The 23,699-nt window shown below is 47.4% G+C and overlaps 2 protein-coding genes across 35 annotated transcripts in view; one reads left to right on the top strand and one right to left on the bottom strand.

Annotated features, from left to right (window-relative positions):
• The window catches only part of DIAPH1 (diaphanous related formin 1), a 104,151-nt gene extending 97,309 nt beyond the window's left edge, over positions 1 to 6,842 (top strand). For 4 of the 6 annotated variants that reach the window (XM_023256080.2, XM_023256092.2, XM_023256089.2 and 1 more), the window contains one exon: positions 4,893 to 6,842. In XM_023256080.2, the coding sequence (XP_023111848.2) occupies positions 4,893 to 5,050 (158 nt within the window). In that variant the 3' untranslated portion in view covers positions 5,051 to 6,842. Of the gene's footprint in view, positions 1 to 3,270; positions 3,321 to 3,945; positions 4,848 to 4,892 lie in introns of those variants that run through there. The other 2 variants (XM_019833607.3, XM_045039828.1) reach the window with 2 other exon arrangements.
• Positions 6,843 to 8,837: 1,995 nt separating this feature from the next.
• LOC101100942 (protocadherin gamma-C4) overlaps positions 8,838 to 23,699 on the bottom strand; it is a 175,264-nt gene continuing 160,402 nt past the window's right edge. For all 29 annotated transcript variants that reach the window (XM_045039899.1, XM_019833581.3, XM_045039900.1 and 26 more), the window contains 2 exons: positions 16,426 to 16,514; positions 8,838 to 10,894 (listed from right to left, as the gene is read on the bottom strand). In XM_045039899.1, coding sequence (XP_044895834.1) covers positions 10,668 to 10,894; positions 16,426 to 16,514 — 316 coding nt within the window. In that variant the 3' untranslated portion in view covers positions 8,838 to 10,667. The remainder of the gene's footprint in view (positions 10,895 to 16,425; positions 16,515 to 23,699) is intronic.

The following is a 23,699-nucleotide window of genomic DNA, read 5'->3' as shown; positions in this document are numbered from 1 at the left end:
AGTCTTACAGATCAATGTTTAAGCAGAGAGTGCAGCTGGTAGTATTTATTTTGTTTAGTTTTTACAGGTTCTTGTGACATTGTTCTCTACTCACCATATAAAGTGATGTGGCCTTACATGAGGTATTTCTAGCCAAAAGAAAGTACATTGCATCTCACTGTTGACTCTCTCAGCTAAATGCCAACCGGCATCCGATTTTTGGTGGGGAATTCCCTTTTTAAGCCTCTTCCTCTGAAACTATACTAGAATGCCAGATGCTTCCTGTACACAGGCAGCCAGACATCAATGTCTTCCCTCTGTGGGGGAGGCCCCATTCTCTACTTCTTCCCAAGTAGGAAACCAGGACTCACAGGCAGAGGAAGCAGGGATTTTATTGGAACATAACCTTTCAGCAGAGGATCCAAATTAGTCAAAATGCTATTTTCCCAGGGTAAGAAGGAATAGGAGAATGATACTAGGAGATAGTGCAGCAGAGAACTACATGATTTTTAAATTGGTTCCATCCTGTAACCTAATCTTCCTGGGCTCTGGGTGTCTAGGAGAATCTCTTAGGGGAGACACTTTGACTTACTCTGGTATCCTGCTTAGACAGTGCATTCATGTCCTCTCAAGTGATCTGGCCTCACACTAGCTGTAAAGGTTCTATCACAGTAGAGTGTGACCAGCATCAGACTAGGTAGAAATCAAAAGACCCAGAGTCAAGTAACTCTGATGCTATGTACCTTGGACAATTGTAGGCGATTCTGTTTCTTCTTGAGCTGGACTAAAATGGTCTCTTGGGTCCTTTCCAGCTTTAAAAATCCTGTTGTCATGGGACAAAAGAATAAGAGAAGACATAAAAGAGGCTGGACTCAGAAGGCCCCGTTCTCAAACTATAAAATAGGCCCTGGTGGCTACAGGTTTCCTTCAGTGGCTCCTGCACTTAGCTGGTCCATTCCTTGCTTGGCCTCCTCTATCCCTTGTGATCAATTGCTTTGAGCCAAAAAACTGAAGCCCTGTGAAGCAGATCTGCCTCACAGGCCTCCTCAGTCCCAGCTGTCCCAGTCTCAAAGACCCTGGCCTTTTCCTTAGTATTTAAAGGAATGTTTAAAAAAAAAAAAAAATCTTCCCGTCTCTGGAGACCCGAGGGAGTGTATACTGAGTAGAAAGTATACAAAGAACCATTGAGTTAGAAAAGGAGAGTTACTATCAGGGCCGGTTCATTAAAAGTGACATGTAAACTGCTGTGATCTGCAGGGTGTGGGAGAACAATGGTTTGAGTGTCAAAGGGAAGAATCCATGTGATTGTATTACAGCTACTATTTCAGGCTGACGATTGAGTCAGCGTGTGGTTTTAATGACTCAACTTTATCTCCATGTCTGAATTGTGGCCTCTTATATACAGGCCATCTGCCCACTGGGATAAAAATCAAGGAAGAAATTCATCTTTCTTTTCCTTTCCTTCCCTCTAAGCTCCACCTACACTAATAGAACCTTAGAGTCAGGAGAGCCTCTAAAGACCTTAGTGATTGGCATCTGACCTCCTCATAGATGAAAATAATTAAGACCCAGATAAGCTCTTCCTCTCCCAGATCTGAAGAGCTAGAGCTAGAACTGTAGCCCCCTTTTGTGATTCCAAGTCCAGGGCTATTTCCACTAAGCCTACTTGATGGACCGGAGAGGACAGTGACCCCTCTGTGTAGGCCAGAGTATTCTTTCATACCTTCTGGCAGAGAGCACTGGACACGGTACCGTTGCTTCAGGGAGTTTTCTGATGTCTACCTGTCTATAGAAGGTTAAGAGTATTTCCTACATGACCACTTATTCTCCCTCTGCTTTTGTAAAAATAGGACAGGTATTATAATTAGGCAAGTTTTAGACAGTAATGAGTTCTTTTAGGACAGTAATGACTGTCTCATCTGTCCTAGTTTCCTCTCCCCCAAGGAAGCTTATTAACAAGAACACTTCCTCTTCAGTAGCAGTTTCTAGCCTGCATTTTATAAATGTAAATGTCTTTTTTCCAAATCATTGACCTTTTTCTAGTTATAATATGCTTGGTGGATTTTGCTGATGTTTTTATCTTAGCCCACCTGAACTTCTAGGAATCTGTCTTCAGAGACCTTTGACCCAAGTCTCAACATTGTTCCCTTTTCCCCACAGGCTGTGAGACTATTCTGAGTTAATAATCCTCCTTGATCTAATATAGTCAAATTATGTATCTGCTTCTATGGCTACTTGTCAATAGTCTCAAGTACTCAAGATAGGGAAAGGAGGGGAAAGCTCACTTTTTCTTAATTGTTCAAACTGTTGAGTATAATTGTGGCCCCGAAGACAGAGTGGAAGCCAGAATTCTTGAGTTCTGTTGATTCTCTTTCCAGTTCCAATAAGAGCTTTCTCATTTCTGAGAAAGGCCACATCTTAGGCCACATCCCTGTGTACTTTCTAGGCTTAAAAGGGAAGTTTTGGGGGCACCTGGGTGGCTCAGTTGGTTAAGTGTCATACTTCAACTCAAGTCATGATCTCACAGTCCATGAGTTTGGGCCCCGTGTCGGGCTCTGTGCTAACAGCTCAGCCTGGAGCCTGCTTCGGATTCTGTCTCCCTCTCTGCCCCTCACCCGCTCATGTGCGCGCTCTCTCTCTCTCAAAAACAAACACTAAAAAAAAAATTTTTTTAAGGGAAGTTTTGGTCTTCCCCCCACCTACCATCCACTCTTAGTTTTTGTGAAACCTGTAAAGCATCAGAATCTTTTGGAATCTAGAAAACCTAGAAACACTGCTTGATTAGGTACAACTGGTATCAACTTAGTTTAGAGGAAGAAACCAGACTTTTCCCATGTTGCCCAGGACAGGTCTCCCTGAAAACCCAGTATTCTTTTCCCTCTGGGGTCTGGAGTCAAATTATTTCAACACAAATGCATTTCTTTAGTCACACACAAATAGTTGGCAATATTTTCTCAACTGCTAGAGGATAAATACACAGGCACACTTGAGTGACATCAAGCCATTGCCTTTCTGGACATGAGAAGTAGGGTCCTAGAGAAGGGAGTAAATTTAGAGAAGAGCAGAAACTAAGTGGGGCTGAGGCTAAGAAGATCTAAGCACATACATGTAGACTTCCCTAGTCACACTGTCCCCACCCCAGTCACTGAGGCGGTAGCACATGTTTATAGTCAAAGTAGTGGCCTGTGTGGAACACCTAGAGTATAGGTCACATACCTTCCACCTGGAACCAGAGGGTGAGCCCTTGTGCCTCTCAGTCAGGGCCTTCACTCTTCTTTCTCCTCTTGTTAGACAGTCCATTGTGCCCCTGGCAGGAGGAGTTGGAGGAGACCTATACACTGGTAACCTGTGGGCATGCAGTGTGCTCCCTGACCTAGGGGTGGCCTCTGTTGTGTGAACACAGCAGTGCTGGCTCTCTAGTGAAAGGGTGGGCCTTCCCCCTGTTTGGCTTCTGCGCTGCCTAAAGCTTTTTGCTGGTCCAAACAAGGCAAAGGTGTTATGGGCGCTTTGTTCACTGCTTCCTCTGGACCTCTTCATTCCTGCACCTGTCCCAGAGCTGCCCCCATCATTTAGCAAGCTGTTCTTGCTTCTGTAAGGCTGAGGTACTGCTTTCTCCACTCATCTTTCCCATGACCCAGCAAAAGCTGGGTTTTTTTAGATATAAATCAAATGCTTAGAATTCACCCTTTTAAAGTCTACAATCTTAGTGGTTTCAGTATATTTTTAAGTTTGTGTAACCACTAATTCCAAAACATTTTTACCTCCCCAGAAGGAACCCCCATCCCCACTGGCAGTCATTCCCCCAGCCCCTGGCAATCGTGAATCTACTTTCTGTCTCTCTAGATGTACCCATTCTAGACATTTCATAGAAATGGAATCATAGCACGTTTAGCCTTTGTGTCTGGCTTCTTTGACCCAGGCAGGCAGCTCTTTGTGTACATGTGGTCTTTCTGTGCTGTTTTGTAGGGCATGGGAAGAAGCAGAGAACATGAGATGGGCATGGTCCCAAGGAACTGCCTTTGTGTTGAATGAAGATACTGGGGCCATAAATCTGCATTCCATAAATTGTGACAGTCTTAGGGATGGCTCCCAGCAGTGAGAACAGAAACTCATGGCTTAATTGGATCTTCTCTTTCTAAGATTACAACTGGAGTGTCACCATCCCTTAACACATTGGAATGAGATTTCTTTGTAGGGGCCTGTCCTCACCATTCTTGACTGCAGCTCTGCCTTTGCTGACATAGCTTTCATTACCCACTCACCCCCACCCCGACATACATACCTTGTAGGGCCCTTGGCATTTGTCTCCCAGCTGCTACTCCTGAAGAGGTGGGGAAGAGCTGGGCATGTGGGCATGGGGAGAGGGAAGGGGGGTAGGGGTACACATGGGAGTGTGACGTGCACTTGACGTCAGCGCGTGGCTGCTGCTCCGCTTTGCAGGAGTTGCCCCCAGCAGCCTACTGAAGGCTGGACAGGCCTCCCCGGGTCTGACTTGAAATGGTTTTGGCCTAGGATATTCCTGAAAACAGCCAAGAAAACAAAACTACTACTCTTTACTAAGCCTGAGTCTATTTAATTCCAACAACTCTATGATGAGAAAACAGATTTTGGGCACTTCATTCCTCTTTAAGTTTTACCTAACAAGCCTGAATGACATTTCTTCTGTCTAGCTATATTCAAACCTGTGTACAGTTTTCACACAGGAAAGCCTGCACCACATGCTCTCTGCACCTAGGAAGTATATTCCACATGTTGTTAGGTCTCTGCCCCTCTTTCTTTCAAAGAAGGGCCTTCTGAACCAGACCGTGCAGCCACATTTGCATGGCTTTGGGCGGAATGTCTGCTACAGAGTTTGAAAGGGATTAGAAATTGGGCCTTCTGTGGACAAGATCTCTCATGTCTTTTCTTTGCAGCCAACAGGAAGGCTGGGTGTGCAGTCACATCTCTGCTAGCCTCGGAGCTGACCAAGGATGATGCCATGACTACTGTTCCTCCTAAGGTTGCCAAGAACAATGAGGGAGTCCCCACAATCCTTGAAGAACCCAAGGAGCTGGTTGGCCGTGCAAGCTAAGCTGGGTCTTATGGCCCCAGCAGCTTCCTTAGTGGAGCCCCAGACTGTCTTGCCCTGCAGCATGTGCCTCAAGGGTCACGGAAATATTCCTCTGGGGTGGCTGCTCCCACTACCTTGACCCTGTCTTACTCTCTGGCCTGCTGCTCTCTGTACATCACACACAGCTTCAGCTGCCTGGAGGCCAGTAGGAAAAGGCAGTGTGGGGAGGCCTGAGCCCAGCCCGCCCTGGCTGTTGTATTACCAAAGCAGGCTCCGTGTTTGCTGCCTTAACCCCAGCGGTCTTCTGTCACTCTGAGGCCTTGTCTCAGACCAGGCCCCACCTGCTTTCTCAACCCCTGCCTTTCCAGTAGGCTTTCACTTTGGTCAATCTTGCTGGGTTTGTGCTTTTCTTTTGTGGTTTCTCTAGCCCTGAGAACAGCATGGGGCTTGTGAACCTTTAGGCTGTATCCCTCCTCTCATCGCTGTCACCTCTGCTCTGCTCTTCCCTCTCCCGGTTACTGTTATTTATTACTAGTGGTGTGACACTGGGAGCCGTGCCCAGAGAAGTGGGGAGGCAAACCCCCCCCTCCCCAAACCTTCCTGGGAAGGGCCTCCCAAAACAAAAAGGACCTGGACCACTTGATCTGTTCCACGATGGCCTAGGCCAGAGCCTGTGGGCAGGCAGGATATAGAGACATTGTGGGACCTGTCCCCAGCCTGCTGCCATGTTTTATGACCCTGCCTCTGTGAACCTTCTATACCTGCCCCAGGCTACTGAGCCATGGTCTCTCCTCACATCTTCCCCGGAGCTTTGGTGCACCTCCTCTGGAGTATGGGCTTTATTGTGACCATCCCAACACCTCACCCTCTGTCTCCAAGGAAATGGGAGGTGGAGCCTCCTGGCTGAGAAATTGTTTTGCAAATGGATCTATTTTTATATGAAATTTTTTTTTAAGAGAATAACTATCCCTTCCCCCTTTCCCCTCCATAATGTAAGAGACTTTGATGGCAGGTCCTGGGGTCCCTGGGGTTTCTCCCCACAGGCCTCAGTCCTGAACAACACCCTGGACCTCCACCTCCACCCTAAAGCCTTCTGGGCCCTTGAAGTCCAGTGCAGATTCTCTCTCCCATCATCTAGTTCTGGGGCAGGAGGAGCTCTTCTCTGGTAGAGGTGGACCAGGCCTCAGTGGTGGGAGCTCTGAGACCACAGAGTTTTTAATAAAAATTTAATATATTTATCAAGCCAAATGTGCAAATGCTAACTGGACACTGGGCAAGTGAGTAGTGTTGCCACACAGCGTCCCCCTGCTCCCTTATGAACAGTGGGTAGGCCAGACTGTTCAGAGGCCCTGGCTCCAGGAAGCTCAGATTCTCTGGCTCAGGGTGACACTTTGCCCTCCTTTGCTTTTAGCTTCCACCCCCAGGTAGGAGAGAGAATGACACTGCTCAGGCTTGACCCAGAATTAAAGTTGTTGGAGCAAGGGGGGAACACAGGAGACCTGAGGCTTCCTGCAGGGAGGCCTTCAGGCCAGGAACAAAGGTTCCGTTTACTACAGCTGTCTGTGTGTGAAGGGGCAACAGCATCTCCTTTGAGTGGGGGGGAGGCTGCTCCCCTGGGTCCCCTCCTCTTCCCTGCTGACATCTGGGGCTTTGACCCTTTCTTTTTTAATCTACTTTTGCTAAGATGCATTTAATAAAAAATTTAAAAAGACAAAATGCAAACCTGTTTCCCTTGCCTCTTGGGCTTCTGGGATGTCATCACCTCCAGTTTGTTGGGTTTGTTTCCAACTGTTAATAAAGCATTGAAACAGTACTACCTTACCTCCTCCTTTGTGACTTTAAGCTATTTTCCAAATCCCTGGTTGATCTGACATTGTCAAAAAGCTTAAGGTGCCTAATATGTGCCAGACAGACACCATGCTTAGGCTTCTGCCCTTACATTTGCATCTTACAAAGGAATAGAGCCCCAGTTCTGTTTTGGCAGCCTGGTGGTTTGGAACCCTTTTCTTGAACTCACTTCTAGTTCCCCACCTCCTAGCACCCCCACATGTCAAGAACTACTAGGTCCTGGCAGTACCTGTGGCTCTTTTGCTGAGGGAAGATTCTCCCATCTCCCCTCTTCATGTCTCCCTGCCCCCCACCCCTTGGTGGCCACAGACCAACCACACTGCAGATTAGAGGAATTTATGTGGGGGAAGAGGGGGACAGAAACCTGAGCCTGCCAGCAGAGGTGAGAAGCCAGAGGTCATGCTCCAGGTGACTTGCAGCTCAGAGCCATACTTGAGCACGCTGTAACCTACACAAAGGAACCTTACAAGCTATGAACAGACCCAGAATAGACAATGAGGGGCTTGAAGAGGACCACAAACCCATTCTGGCAGGCTCTAGAACTAGAAATAAAAGCCTTTTAAATAGCGCTGGAGCCTGGGCCAGCTGCCTCCCCAGTATGGCTGGGGATGTGGGGGTAGGTTGCCTGCCTCCTCCCTCTCCTCCACCAGAAGCCACGCGTTTCTGTTTCAGAGCTTTACAGGCGCACATACCAATTAGGGGACCAACCACAGCTGCTCACACACACTGCCAATCTACTGCCGTGCCTGGAATAGAACCCAGGCAGCCAGCACCCCGCCCTCTGCAACCCAGCTCTCAGAAACAAAACCCCAATTCCATCTCAGAAACCGTCCACACCACCCTTCCTCCCACACAAGAAGGTCGCCTCCAGATGATTAGTTGGAAGGCTTGGTTTCCGTGACAACCGACTTCAGGAGCTGGCAAAACACATGACCAGGCTCTGGGAGGATGCGCATAGGAAGCCCACAGACTGCCTCCTTCCACCCTGCAGTTAGGCATGCCTTCCCGGATCCGCCAGATAACCCCAGTGGGTCTGTGTCAATCCTCTGCACCCGGTCTTCTCTCCTCTGTACTTCCTGCAGAGGACACCTCCAATTCCCACTGTGTTCCAAGGAGGCAGACTGAGGAAGAGGGGAGGGGAGGAGGGCTGAGAAGTGAATGGAAAAGCAAGGAGAGAGGGAGAAGAGGAACAAGGGAAGATAGTCTGGGTCTACCGACAATCTATCCTGTATACTCACTCTTCAATCGCCTTGACACAGGGCACCCCACACCATCCCCAGCAACAAAGTGATGAACCTTCTACTTTTCCTTGGCTTTGCCACAGAGAGTGGGAAGGTGACTTCCAGATGGGTGAATCGAGGCCCAGGCTATATGTAGCCCGCCCTCTTGTGCGGTGTTCCCAAAGCCACTAGGCAGCCAGGGTGGAGGGGAGTGGTCAAAGGAGAATCCACCCTCCTATGAAGGAGCCCACAAAGGTACTGTGGGGTGTTAATTTTAGCAGGGAAGAGGGGAAAACTAAGGAAATGTCCACCACCCGATTTCCAGCTCTGTAGCCATTGCCAACACAGTCCTCCCCCGCTCTGGAGTCTCCTCTTCTGCCGGGAGACTGGCGCTTAGAACCTTAAGGGAGAGAGAGCCACAAGCATACAATTGCACCCTCAACTGCACAGCGCCACGCAGCGCTCAGAGATCCCCCTCCTCAACAGACCCATAAAACGATTACACACAACGGTATACCGATCCACAAGCGCAATTACAGTCGATTGTGTACTGTTAAATATGCACAACAGTATTGCAAGCACACACAGCCACATTTGACTGTCACACAGACTCAAGGGCAGCGACACAAAACCAAGACGCAAATACAATAGCCTCGCGATCCCGCCCTTCTTCCCGCATACACCTCTTAGCACTTCATCCACACATGCTAGGAGCCTCCGTCTCTTACACAGAACCGTTCAACCTTTCAGAAGAAACCTTTTAATTTTTTTTTTCAAAGAAAAAAAGCCATATAAATATTAGAGTATAAAACTTGCGTGAGACACAGGAAGGGGAGTGGGTGGGGAGCTACATGACTATGCGAAGAGAAGCACTTATAGGAGTCAGTACAGGGGACGGGATCGCCGCAGCGCATGGACACAGCACAAAACACAGCACGGGCCGCCGCAGGCGGATTCAACGACAGATGGCTGCGCGGAGCCCTCCGCCCACCCGCCATCACGGAAAAGCACACCGCACTACACTATTGGCTATTCTACACCAGCCGAAAGAGGGAGGGGGCTCTACACTACTTTAAGGGTTGGGGTGTGGTTCTTGCGCAGCCCCACTGGAGGTACGGGCCTGGGGGAGGGGGTGGGCAGAAGGGGATGGGCAGAGAAAGGTCTATGCACAAGGAGGCACTGGGGGACTTTAACCAGGCTCTGGCCACTAGGGAGCAGACTGGGGGGGCGGGGGGGGGGGGGGGGGTGGGGGGGGAGGGGCTGGGCATTGGCCTTCACGGAGAAGAAATGGCACCTGGCAAGATGAAGGAACAGAGGCTGGAGGAGTGCAGGGGCCCTGTGGAGAAGCCCAGATCCGAGGCTGAGACTTTCTGTCCACCTGGTCCCTGCTGTAGCTCCATGCCTCCCCAACCCAGGGACCAAGAACCGCCTAGCTGGCCCTGCCTCACTGCTAGGGCCACACTGATGCTTCTACCTGTGGCACCTCTGGAGTACCCAGCACCCACAGAGGGCCCTCTGACCTCTCCAGGGGACCTGGTCCCAAACGTCCTCAGACCTTCCTTTGACTATAATGCCAGTTTAAATCCATTGGTGCTAATAATAGCTCAGCCCAAAGCTCACTGCCTGAGGTGAGTGAGCAAGCCTTGAATGTGGTAAACGAGAGTCCAGCCTGGTACTTGGTTTATGGCTGGAATTGGGGATCTGGCCAGTACCCTGGGGACACAGAGCCTTCTGCAAGATCCTGATAACTGGCAAGTCAAGCTTTGTCCATCCCCTATATCCACACCCTTCCCTTCTTTATCTTACCACCCCATACTGTCTTGGAACATGCAATGAAGTCTCTTGTTTGGAGAGGGGGAAGTCACGGCATGCAGCGGGAACATCAAACAATGAAAAACAGAACAAAAGACTGGTCCCAAGGGCGCTGGGAAGAGGCACGGTAGCAAAGTGCCCTCCCTAAATCCAGCAAGCGTCAGTACCATGGCAATGGTGACCATGTCTGCCAAAACTTGAGCTTGGTCTTGGGCTCTGGAAGGAGATGAAGGGACGGGCACCAAACCATGCTTTGGGGGCAGTCTGAGAACTGGAGAGGCCAAGAGGTTATGACGCCCATCCAACTCTTCAGAACTACGAGCCTTTTTAGGTCACCAGGTACCTCAACACCCCCACCACCTTATTCAAGAAAGAGGAGCTGCTGAGGGGGTGGGGTGACAGGAGCGAGGCAGGGAATTGTGGATGGGCCTGATTGAATTTGGAAGATGGCAAAGTTCAGCTGTAACTAAAGGGGGTGTGATAAATGGTGTCTACACTAACCCCACTACCCCCATGGGCACAGCAATTGACTGGATGGGGGTTCCCAGCAGAACTCCCTTTTGCATATTCAATCCCTTGGGGGCAGAGAGGGGGGTGTTGACTGGGCACTTGTTTCTGTTTCTCAAAGGGAGCATGGCCTGGACCCCTACCAGTATCTGGGGGTGAGCCCTGAAAATATGAGGCCTGGGTACAGATACGGAGAGGCTGGGCTGGTTGGGGAGGGAAGTTGCCCCGTGGCTCTTGGCCTGGCCTCCACGTTACTTCTTCTCTTTTTTGCCTGACTTCTTCTTGTTGCCATTGCCACCGGTGGGGGCCTTGCCATCTCGCTTGCCAGCCGCGTTGGTCAGTGTGGCGTTACTGCCGGGGATGTAGACGTTCTGGCGGTAGTCCGGCACGTGCTGCAGGGTAAACTGGGGCCCGTAGCGGGCACTCAGGCCCATGGTGCCAGCGCCCCCGCCCAGGGTGGAGCCCCCATCAGCAGCTTCTGCAAGAGAGAGAGGAAGGTGAAGAGCTAAACTCTGGGTCCCTCTTTTATAGCACAACCAGTTAATGGGCAGAGCGCCCAGCCCTGACCACAGTGAGCCCTGAGAATATCATCTCTATCAAAGGGGGATAAACACCTTTTGATAAATACCCTCTAACAAAGAGGCAGAGGTAAGTGGCTCTGGAGTGAGACCAGCTGGGTTTGATTCCCAGCTCTTTTACCTACTAACCAATTGGGGGCAATCCCTATGTCTCCTGATCTATGAAAAGGGGTAAAAATAACAACTACCTCTTCTGGTTTGGGTGAAGACTAACCAAGATTATGTAGGGCCTAAAACATGCTGTTATTTTTCAGGGCATAAATAAAAGCTCTCCAGTCCTTGCCCTAACCCTTCTCACGGGAGCCTCTCTGGTCTCCACACTAGACTGTGGTCTCCTGGAGGGCTGCAACTAGGGCCTGTGTGTCCTCCTATCCTTCACCAGCCAGTGCCCACAGAGTAGGGGCACTCAGCAGTTCTGTTGTTAGCAGGGGGTCAGGGGGTTTTGCAGGTATTCATTTCATAACAGCAACAGGAGTTGACTAGTGTCAACTATTCTGTGCCAAGTACTCTGCTAGATACTGCACGTGCATGATGGCTTTTGCCTCAGTGAGACAACCCAGTGAGGTATGGCATTTATCCTTACTTTATATATGAGGAAAGCAAGGCCCAGAGAAGGTAAAAGACTAACTCAAAGCCACAGCAGCCATCACAGGTTAAAGCAGGGGTGGCTAAGTGTATCTCAGCATATACTGTAGAGAGAGTCACCACTACCACCATCAGGTTGGATCTTATCACTCTGAGGATAAAGGAGGAGGACAGAAGACAAAATGAGCCATGTTCTAGGAGGCTAAAAAGATGATTCCGGGACCAGATATCTATTATTTCTCTTTTGGATTTCAAATTTTTATTTAAATTCTTGTTAGTTAACATATATGGTAACATTAGTTTCAGGTGTAGAATTTAGGGATTCATCACTGACCTATAACACCCAGTGGTCATCACAAGTATCCTCCTTAATACCCATCACCCACTTGGCCCATTCTCTGCGACCAGGTATCTTAGGTACAAGGTAGACAGAGGTTCACAGTATCAGAGCTATGGAACATCAGAGAACACCCCAAGCCCAACTTCCTACTGTATACAAGAAGAAACGGGGTCTAGAGAAGTATTCTGGCTCTAGCTTAGCATCACCCTGAGAGCTTGTTAGAAATGGAGACTTGGAATCTGCATTTTAACAAGATTTCCAAGTGATTTTTAGGCACACTGAAGGTAGAAAAGCACAGGATCACTTATCCCATTGGGTTTTTGTGAGGCTCAAATGAGACAGTGCTTCATGAGTCCACAGGCACTTGGTAAGGGCTCACTCAGTGTTGGGTGCAGCGCTCACATCATCACCACCATATAGTGTGTGTTGTTACTTCTACCCTACATGCTCCCTGGGTGCAGCAAGGAAAACCAGGAATTTCCCCGACTCAGCCTGAGTTCCCAAGGGCTCCTGCTGGAGTCCTCTGGCAGTGGCAGGGTTAAAGCCCCTGGAATTCCCAGCCAAGACCCAGCCCAGCTGACAAGAGTTCTCCTCCCAGCCTCCCTTTACTCTAAGCTAGACCCTGGGAGTGGGTAGAGAGGGTGACTAAAGCCGGAGAGGCTGACTAATCCTGGGACACTAACCAGGGATTGAGAAATAGACAGGAACTATTTTAAAAACCAGCACAAGAGGGGGAAGGGCACAGGAGAAGGGAACAGAAAAGCCTTGGGTCTTTCTGCCTCCTCACTCCAATGCTCGGGTTTCTACAATCTCCATTTCAAGTCCCAAATCCCGGGATTTGAGGGCTTTGGGGGGTGTGTGAAAGGCTGGGTGGGAGGGAGCAGCTGCCCACTTCCTTCTCTCTTTCCCCAGACTGCTCCCCTCCCCCAGCCCTTTCATTCCATTGACTTTTTCAACGTTTTCCCTAATTAACTCCAGGATGGAGCCAAGCTCACCCTCCCCTTCAGCATACCCTCTTCCAGCCTGGGAATGAAGGGGTGGGGGAAGGGGCCTAGATTCTGCTTCAAAGAGCTAGGATTCCAGAGTGATTTAGGGGCTAAAGGGGAGACTTCAGAGGCGCCAGAGAGGGAGAGAGAGGGGGACACACACATACATACATACACATAACACACACACACACGCACGCACACGCATGTGTGTGCACGCAGAAATGGGGAGAACCACGGAGAAGGGAGGTAGAAACAGAAGGGCACAAAGGGCTTGACTTGGTAACTGGAGGCAAAGCCCACCCATATCCCACCGGCATCCCAGATCTCTAAGGAGCACCCCAAGGAGGTGGAAATGACAAAGCCAGTTCTTGCCACCTCCCACCAGAAGCACAGGCCTGATGCTGACCCAGGCTCTGTGGGGGACTTTGAGGTTGGGCTGGACCAGGAGAGAGAAGATGTGCAAATCCAGGGCCTAACAGAAAAAGGCTGACACTAGAGTTCCTTCTGTTTAGCGCTGTCACTAAGAAAGCTGGGTGACCCTGGCAGAGGCCCTGCACAACTCAGGCCTCCATTTCCCCATCTGTTAAGTCTGAGGGGGGAGATGGTGGATTGCAGCCTCTGACCTTCTGTAGAATCAATTCTTCATCAGTCCCTCCTTCTACCTCCCCCCAGCACACAGTGAGCAGGGACCAAGATCTTTTCCATTCTATAGAGAAACATTCTTTAAAAAGCAGCCAGAAAGGGGTGACTGGCTGGCTGGCTCAGTCAATAGAGCATGAAACTCTTGATCTCAGGGTTATGAGTCCGAGCCCCACGTTGGGTGTAGAGATTACTTAAAAATAAAATCTGGAACACCTGATGGTGGCTCAGCTGAACTCTTAATTTCACCTTAGGTCAAGATCTCACGGTTTGTGGAATAAAGCCCCATGTGGGGCTCTGTGCTAACAGTGTGGAGCCTGCTGGGGATTCTCTCTCTCTCCCTCTTTCCCTCTCTCTCTGCCTCTCCCCTACTCATGCTCTCTCTCAAAATAAATAAATATTTAAAAAACAAAAATAATAAAAATTAAAAATTAAAAAATTAAATCTTAGGAAAAAAAAAAGGCATTAAGAAAGAACCTAGGCAAACTCTGGCCTAAAGGGCAAAGGTCACTGGCCTCCTCTCCAGCTCCTGGCCTCACAGCCTCCCTTCCCACCCCAGCTCAGGGCTGAGACAGCACCTCCAGACAGGGAGGCCTGGTCAAGCTAATCCAGAGTCAGTTGAACCGCAAATCAGAACCTCCTTGAGAACACACTTCCCCCCAAGTGTTTATTTAAAGTGCCTCCCAAGTGTACTTACTTTCCTTCTTACTTACTTCCCCTCAGCAGCCCCTTAGCCAGGCTGGGCTGGACTCCAGGAACCTCTCTGGCTTCAGGGCAGAGAAGCGGGTGTGAAAGTGGGAGTAGAGCCTGACCCTGCCACTTCAACCCCTCTGGATCCAATCCCCAAGGCCCTAGCCTACACTCAGGTCAGATGCTGTGTGGGCCACAGGGGTGGAGCCCTGACAAGGGAGGGGACCCTGGGGGGTTTTAGGCCATAAATACTGATTCCATTTCTGTTTCTTAAATCTGGATTTAGGCCAAAAGCCTCCTTCCTGCATGTAATGCTAAAACCCACAACAGTTAAATATACCTGTCTGTCTATTTCCCTCAAGAACCTGACTTGGTATCTCCTAGAGCCACCCACCTGCCTGTTTCATACTCAGTATCTGGCCCCTCCAGAAGTACAATCCCCTGCCCACCCCAGACCTGGGCCAGTTCTGTCCCGGAAGGCTTGCTGCCCTCTTCACTTTCCCCTTCCTCTCCCCCTTCACGTGAACTACCACGGGCCTGGCTTCACTTAACCTCACAGACATCTGGGAGAGGCATGCCAAATTTAACAAATAAAATGCAGAATACTCCCAATTAAATCTGAACTTGAGATAAACAATGAGCAGGTTTTTTTCTTTTTTAATATAGTATGTCCCAATACTCATGTTTGGGACCTACTTATGCTAAAATATTATTTGTTGTTCACATGAAGTTAAAATTAACCAAGCTTCCTGTGTTTTATCTGGCACCTCTAGTCTGGGAGAATAACGCAAGACAGTAAGAGGAGGTTAGCCTGTACACCTATTCAGCTAAAAGGGAAATGTAGGCTGCATCTAAAGGCAGACATGGTCGCTGCAAAAGCAAAGGCGTGAACTTGAGAGTCAGACTGGGTTAGAATCCCCAATCTGCATCTCAAAATGGGGACCTTGGAGCAAGGGATTTCTCAGTTTTCTCATCTGTCAGATGTAAGTAATCACAGACCTGCTTTGCAGAGCTGGTTAAGAGGATGAACTGATGTGAGGCCTAGCATGCACCCAGGACAGAACATAGGTATGATTTGAAAATTATTGTTCTGATTTTACTGGGTTCTCTCCCAGCCCTCCACACGTGCTGCAGGCCAGACAGAGGATTTCACTGCACTAAATAAGCCCAGGGTCTAAGGCCCTGACAGCCTTCATAGGAAGCCCAAGATGTGCTGCTCCTAAAACTAGTCCTTATGAATAGGCATTATTCTCCATCTGCCTTTTATGGGTCAAACAAGATAAGAGGTAATCAATTTTGGCCACTACCTATTGTGCCTTACTCTGTCATCCCCATGCTAAGGCCTTGCATTGGGCCCTCACAACACCAGCAAGATCTGTTCTAGTTCTCATGTGATAGTCACTGAAAGTGAAGCCCAGAGGGGCTTAGCACCTTCCTTGAGGACTCATGGCTAAGTGTGGGTGCTGAGATTTGAGTCCAGGTTGGTCTGCCTCCAAAGCTTGTGCTCCTAAGTGCTAACATCATTCTGTTTTTCTGTTTGCCCTACTCAGGACCCTTCTGACTGTTCAGGGACAAAAACCATTGGCTGAATCTCTGTTGCATGTGAAGTTCTGTTAGCCTTCTAGGAAAATCAAAATCCTGCTCTGGAGGTGGGGCAACAACAAAGGGAAGGGGTCTCACATATCCAAATGTGTTCTCTGTGCTGGGAGTATCCACGCCCACAACCATGGAGGGAAGGGCCTGTACGTCACAGGTCCAGTACTTTGTGCTTTGTGTTACCATCTCATTTAATCCTCACAACAACCCTTTGAGGCCACTGTCTCCATTTTCTTGTTTTAAGAAGCTGAGATTTATTGAGATTAAGCAAAATGATCAAATTCACAAAGATAATAAATGACAGAAGTAGGATCCGACCCATGCGGTCCCATTCTGGAGCTGGACTCTTAACGTCACTCCCTCTATTCCCTCAATAAATCTTTCCTTTCTCACTCTTTTCTAGGCATGCCAGGAAGTCTTAACCTGTTTCTCAACCTGGGTTTTTGTCCAGGAATTATGAGTCCTCTCAGGGACTCTGAGAAAGATCCAGAGAAACCATGCAGGTTGATAGCCAGTCTTAAGGCAGATGGCTGTGGGATTCCCCCCAGAACCCCAGGTCCCCCATCCCCACACACACAGTGGCACAACTTACCACTGGCAGAGGCCAAGATCATGGCTTGAAGCATCTCTGTGTCAAACTGGTTGTTGGGCCAAGTGCCGGTTTCATCGCCATTTTGGGAGCTGAGGAGAGAGTGGGATGGTGAATACAGTCTCCCAGGCCAGCCTAGCTCACGCCTCTCCCGTCCTCTCCTAGAGCTCCCAGATCTAGTAACCTATATCTCATCCCATGCCCAAAGATGGCCTGTAGGATTATAACATATAATGTTTGCAAATACTTTGAAAAAATCCCTTTGCCTAGCATACTTGCTTGCCTTGCACCATCTATAGAAATCAAACCTTTTCTGAGGCACTTCCCTAATTCCTCAAGCTCCCTCTCACAGCAAATCTGGTGTTCCCTAGACTGCCAGTTCCCAACTTCTACCTTGCTAAGATGAATAAAATTTGTCAGAGGGATTCCTAAGCAACTCCCCCCAGCCCAGCCCAGGTGCCTCCCCCAGGCAGCTCAGGTCGCATGGCTCCTGCTGCTATACCTGTCTACACTGTCTGTAGAAGATGGTGTCTGCGCCCCTCCTGCTGAAGCACCTAATTAAAACCTTTGGACACTCTAAGCATTGAGAAAAACACGAAGTGATTGATGATTGTTAAAAACACTAACTTATAAATGACCTGAAGAAATTCCAGCTCAACTCAGATTTTTCCCACAGTGAGTATTTCCATGTTTTTTGGAAATCTGAAATATCATATTATTTCTGTTTTTGAGGGAAGGAAGAGCCACCCTGACACACACACCATTAGGTGACCCTTGGCACCTCCTGGAACGCCAAAGTTCCTCAATAAGTATTTCTTGCTTGAATGAATGGGGGGAAAAACGCACGAAGAGAGTGAGGTTACCATAGGGAAGGATCTGGCACCAGGGTAAGGGCTGCAGGGCAGGCCTTGGAAGCATGAGAGGGAGACAGAGAGAGCAAGAGCATGATCATGTTGGTGTATTCTGTCATGGTGGGTGAGCACAGCCAAGAAATGCTTTACAATTTTTCCAAGTTCTGTCCCTGCTTACGGTTTCCCCTGATCTGGGATTCTCCATCCTCAGGTAGGTGGACTTAGTCTAAGGCTTGGCCAGAGTGCAGCTGCTCTATGTGTCCTCTATACCCTCACATCAGACAGTTAGGGTTGAAGGGAAAGTAGGAGCCTCATTTCTCTCTCAGAGTGACAACAGTTGGAATTCTGTGTCCATTTATTCAACCAACATTTACTGACCAATTACTGTGTGCCAGACACTGGGCAAGATACTGGGGTTATAGTTGTGAACGTGACTGACATAGTCTCTGTGATGCTCATGGTCTATATACTGAGAGGCTGACATTAAATAATCACACAATTATTTAATGGTAACTGTGACAAGTGCCATGGGGGCAAAGAGCAAGGTGTATAAGGGAGTCTTGATTTAGTAAGGGCTAGGGAGCTCAATCAGTCCAAGCTTCCCTGAGGAAAAGGGAAATTAGAAGACAGGGAATTCACATCTGAATAAATTTCCAGGTAATCTGTAGGACAATTCCATCTAAACAAAGGTAGGAGGAATGACAGAAAATCACCACCTCGTAACCACCAATCACTGGTGAATATTAAAATATTAAAACTGAAAGGTTGCTGCACAGTCTCAAATATCACGCACAGAGTACTTATTAATCACAAATATTTTAAAATATATTTGTAATGGAGAGATCTGAAGATACCACTTTAACTAAGTGAACAAAGTGAGTATCCCTGATAGCTGAACAAAATGACATGAAATGATTCCTGACGTAATGCTGTGGGAGGTGTACAATGTCACCCAGTCAGTATTCCTACCAAAATGGTTGTTAACCTGATTTCACTGTGAGAAAATGATAAGCAAATCCAGATCATGGGACATTTTATTTATTTGTGTTTATTTTTGAGACAGAGGGAGAGAGGGACAGATAGATAGAGAGGGACAGAGGATTCAAAGCGGGTTTGGTGCTGACACCATGAATTCATGACCTGAGTTGAAGTCAGATGCTCAACCAACTGAGCTACCCAGGAGCCCCAGATTGTGGGATATTTTAAAAGACAACTGGCTTGGACTCTAAAAAATGTCCATGTCATTAAAACAGACAGACAAAAAAGTAAGGAGACTGTTCTACATTAAAGGAGACGAAAGCAATAGGGCAAGCAAAGGTAATTCATGCTCCTTGATTGAATCCCAAATTGAAAAAAAAAAACAAAAAAAAAAAACAAAAAACAAAAAAACATCAGGGGTGCCTGACTGGCTCAGTTGGTAGACCATGCAACTCTTGATATTAGGATCATGAGTTCAAGCCCCACATTGGGTATAGAGCTTGCTTTAAAAAAAAAAATACCAAACAAATTAAAAGGACATTTGGAGAACATTTATGAAAATCTGCCAGTGGACTACATGTTATTACACTACTGTTAAATTTCCCAAACGTGATCATTCTTGTATGGTTTGTATGAGAATGTTACTGTTATTAGGAGGTGTATACTAAAGTTTTTCAAACACTACAATGTCTGCAACTCTCAAATATTCAGAAAAAAAAGTGTAGTAAGTGTGTGGAAAGAGAGAAAGAGAGAGAAAAAAATGCAAAATACAAACAACTGATTAATCTAGGTAAAAACAGTATGTCTGAGTTCATCACACTATTTCAACAAGTGAACTTTTTGACAAGCTTGAAACATCTCAAGGTAAAATGTTGAGAAGTAAAATGAAGTATCTAGGAGAAAGTAGTGTTGTGGGAGAGAGCTTTCCAGGCAGAGTGAGGAACGTGCCCCAAGCCTCTGAGGCTGGGAAATGCTTGGCCAGTTCAGTGGACTAAGGGAAGCCAGTGTGGCTATCCCAAGGGGAGATGGTGTCAGGGGCTGAGGTTATAAAATGGACACTAAAAACTTTGGTCTCATCCTAAGAGCTCTGAGAAGTCACTGAGGTGTTTAAAGGGAGGGGGGTGTCATGATTGGATTTAAGAATTTAAAGACTGCTTTTGCTCCTGGGAGAGGACTAAGGGTGAAGGGTCCCTCTAGGAGGACAGGAGCCCAGTGCTGCGGCCTCAGCCACCTCTGTCTCCTTGCAGTCCTGCTGTCACTGGACGTGCTGGAAGGCAGAGGCCTCAGGCAGATGGGCTCATGCCTAGAGGAGAAGCCTAACTGGGATAGAGTGGGGAGAACAGTTGTCACGGAGGGGAAGCAGAGAGAAGGGCTCCAGGGGAGACAAGAGGGTCAGATACCTGGTTAGGGGGATGCCCAGTGGAGACTGGGGAGTGGTGCTGAGGGAACAGAGGTGAGTGGAGGGGTAGGCCTGGAACCATAATGGGCTGGGCTATAAGGAGGATTCTTGGGCAATGGTTGAAGGCTGCAGGCTAAACGGATGGGCAGGTTGCCAGATCTTTGACTTCTTTCTGAACAATTTGCTGAGAGCTTCCTATTCTCTGGAAGAGAATATATTTATGTTCTTCCTATGTGTGTGTGTGTGTGTGTGTGTGTGTGTGTGTGTGTGTGTGTAAAGCCAAATTAAGCCTCAGAACCACCTGCAGGTAAGTGTTATTATGATTATCCCTATTTTTTAGTAGATGAATCCAGGGCTCAGAGAGGTTAAGAGACTCCCAAATTCTCACAGCCAATAACTGGCAGAGCTACGTCCTGAAAGAGGCCTAATGTGAATCTGAAGCCTATGTTCTTATACATGACACCACACTGGACTTCAGCAGAGAGGCAGCAGTGGGGATAGGAGACTCTTCCAGGATTTAGGAGATGTTGAACAATAAAAGTAGAGGGGATTGACTATCTCTAATTCACCATTTTCCAAGCATCCACTATGTGTCAGTGACTATGGTAAACCCTGAGATATAAAAGCTGATAGAGTTTTGCCGTAAGGAGTTTGTATTCTGGTGCACTGGATGGGTGTGTGAGGGAACATCCCAGAAGATGGGCTATGGAAAAATGCTCCCTGCAGCATGATCAAAAAAAAAGAAAAGTCTGGGAAAGTCACCTCTAACAACAGCCTGGATTTAACTATGTTAAAATATAAACACGTATGAATTGTTTTAAGGTAGTAAAAGCCTGTCAGTCTTTTAAAATATACATTATATGTCCATATAAGGGGCTGTTATGCAACAATTAACTTTGAATTTGTTTTGTTTTGTTTTACTGACGTGGGAAAATTGTGATATACTGCAAAGAGAACAGATACAGGTGGATCTTCTGTTCCAGCTCTCTCTGCCCTGCCCCAACTCACACTCGTGCTCTCTCAAAATAAACATTAAGAAAATAATATAATAAAATACACATGTGAAAATATTAAAGAGCTTAAGAGATTTGAAACACTCAAATACAAAATGTGGGTCTTAATTTGGATAAGCGTGCAAATGAATTACCAGAGAGAGACACATAACGGGAAGTGTCAATACAGACTACATATTTGATGATACTAGTTTATTAATATTATATTAGTTAGTATTAACATATTATTAGTTTATTGATATTATTGTTAATTCTTCTGTATGTAAAAGAATTGTCTAAGACCGTGAAGAGTCAGATGACATTATATGATGGCTGAGATTTGTTTCACAGTAATTCAAGGGGGAAACAGGGTGGAGACTGAAGTGAAACAACGTAAGGCATTAGGTGAAGCTGGACGGTGGGATCATAGAGGTTCATTATACCATTCTACTTTTGTACAAATTTGAAAATTTCATATTCAAAAATTTTTAATGGGGGTTTCTCTGGGTTGTGAAATTTGAGTCCTTTTTCTTTTAAAAATTTTTCTCTATTTCCCCATGCTTCTACAATGAGCATGTATTATTTTATAAGCAAAAAAAAAAAACCCCAAAACTAAGTTGCTATTTGTCTGCTGAATGGCTGCCTCAACTGAGGGAGAGCAAGGATAGTGTTTCTCAGAGGAGGGGGATGGAAGGGTAGTGTGGAGCCATCAAAGGAGAACAGAGTGGAGACCAGGACAAGCTAAATGGAGACTCTCACTGTGCAGAGACTGGGAACAGCTGCAGGGTGGAGCCTGTGTTACTGTGTGAGAAGGGACAAGTGGCTTGCTGGGTTCAGAGCTTGAGATAACAGCTGTTGAGATAAGAAGCCAAAAAGATGACTTGAGACAGGACAGTGGCTGGAAGGAGGAGCACCTGGCAGGCAGGGACTTCAGAACGTGTCTTTCCCCCTATTGTCTGGGCAATGTGACCCAGTGCTGACTTGAACTTGAACTAGGTTCACCTCAACACTAACCCTGCTGTGAACATGGTGTGCCAGTAGCCAAGATGGTGCAGTGGAGGGGAGTGGAGCAGAGAAGCAATGGAGGGCTGGAGCCAGAGTTGGACTAGATAAATCTCCTTTCTTCATCCTTCCACTCAGATTCACTCATCATAACAGCAGCAAAGACAAAGTACCCTGTCAGTCTGTTGATCTTGAGAGGCCTTACCACAAGGCCTGTGTGGAGGCTCTTCCCTCTCTCCTTCAGCTGGTTAATTTGAAACCCTTCAGATTTCAGCACAATCTCCTTTCCTCCTAAAGGTCCTCTTGCTCCCTTACCAGGGCAAATCCCTACTGTAGGCCCTCACCACCAGGTAGTGCACTTTATAGCACTTACAATAGCTGTGATCTTACATTTACTTTGGTATTTAGTTAATATTTGCTTTACTCAACGCATGGTAAGCTCCTTGTGGGCAGGGAGCAGGCCTATTTTGTCATCTCCTACCCCTAAAACACCACCTGGCCTACAGTAGGTGCTTACTAACTATGGAATAAATGAAGGAGAAAAGGTATAGTTGTTGGATTGGGCCCTTAATGTTTATTTCACCTGGGCCATTTTGGAACTACATCAGAAATGTTTGTCCATCCCCCTCAACTTAACTAAGGAAGGGAATCTTCCCTTACATCTCCCCAAGAGCTCCTGTATTTCAGGCCACCAAGTCTTTCATTTGATGACAAAGGACTTGAGGCAGGGGTACGGTGCTCAACCCAGAGGGGACAACAGAAGCAATCTGTGGGACTTCTAGGTTCAGCACTGAATTCTGCTTCAGGGCCAGTATACAGTCTGCAGCAGAGGTGGGTAAAGGGGACACAATTTGCCCAGTACCTCTCATCACCTCAGCTCAAATGTCACTTCTTCTTGGAGGCTTTCTCTACCCTTCCCCCCACGATTACACTCATATGACCCTCTTTTTCTGAGAACTTGCTATGATTTCTAACTAGACATTTTTTAGTGCAATTTGTTGTCAATTTGTTGTCTCACCTGCTATCCTGGAAGTCTATGAGCTCAAAGATCATGTCTGCTTGTTCATTCTTACAGGACAGTGTTTAGAACATGGCCTGGTTTATAGTAGATGCCCAATAAGTAGGTGATGCATGAATGAATACATGAATAAACATATGAATGACCTAATGGATAAGCTATACAGAAAGGCTGGCAAAGCCACTGGATTAAAAGGAGACAGATGGGGTCAAGGAAGGGGCAAAGACAGTCCAAACCAACTGTTTTTCTGCCTTCTAAAGGCCTTCTAGGAAGCATCTTGAGTTCCTGATACATGTGCAGGACTGCACATGCCAAGGAGGTGGAGTCTCTACCTCCCTGGCATGTGCTGAGGTCTCCTGGATTCTTGTGGCAGTGAACACTCACCAACTATAACATGTGGGAAAATGTGGGCAGCAAGTGCCTGACCATCAAGGAGGCAGAGGAAGGTGACCTAAGCTCTGCCCTCTCTCTCTCCTGGGTTCCTTGGACTCCTCTAGGCTCCTGACTTCTAACAGGGAGAACTGGCCCAAAGCCCACCCCACTTCCCTCAGACCAACTAAAGATCTTTCTGCTTTTTCCTTCCCCACCACCCGCAGGAGGTTCCTGTCTCAGCAGGAATTCATACTCAACTGAAATGAACAGCTGGGATAGCCTGGATAGAGGAGTATGTGGTGGTGAGCACTGATCAAAGACTCTGTATGTGAGGGACAGGGGCAGGGAGAGAGTTGCGGGCGGGAGGTGAGGGGATGTGTGTGCTGGCTTGCCCACAAGTACAAAAAAATGAGAGACAGAGACAAAGAGTAGGAGACAGGATAAAAGGGAAACAGAGAGAAACAAAGAGTAACAGGAAGAGATTCAGCAATGCAGACACAGACTACACACTTAGAGATACAGAAACAGACACACACAAAGACAAGGAAAAAGACATAGGCTGAGAACAAAGAGGAAAGCAGAAATATCAAGAGGTTGAGAAACCAAGAGACTAGAGACAGAGGAACATGAGGACACTAGGAAAGAGGAAAAGAAAAGAGTTCAAG

The sequence above is a fragment of the Felis catus genome, chromosome A1, assembly GCF_018350175.1.
Source record: "Felis catus isolate Fca126 chromosome A1, F.catus_Fca126_mat1.0, whole genome shotgun sequence".
NCBI classification, from domain to species: Eukaryota; Metazoa; Chordata; class Mammalia; order Carnivora; family Felidae; genus Felis; species Felis catus.
Note: the sequence above shows the minus strand (reverse complement) of the source record. Positions and strands in the feature narration are given on the sequence as shown.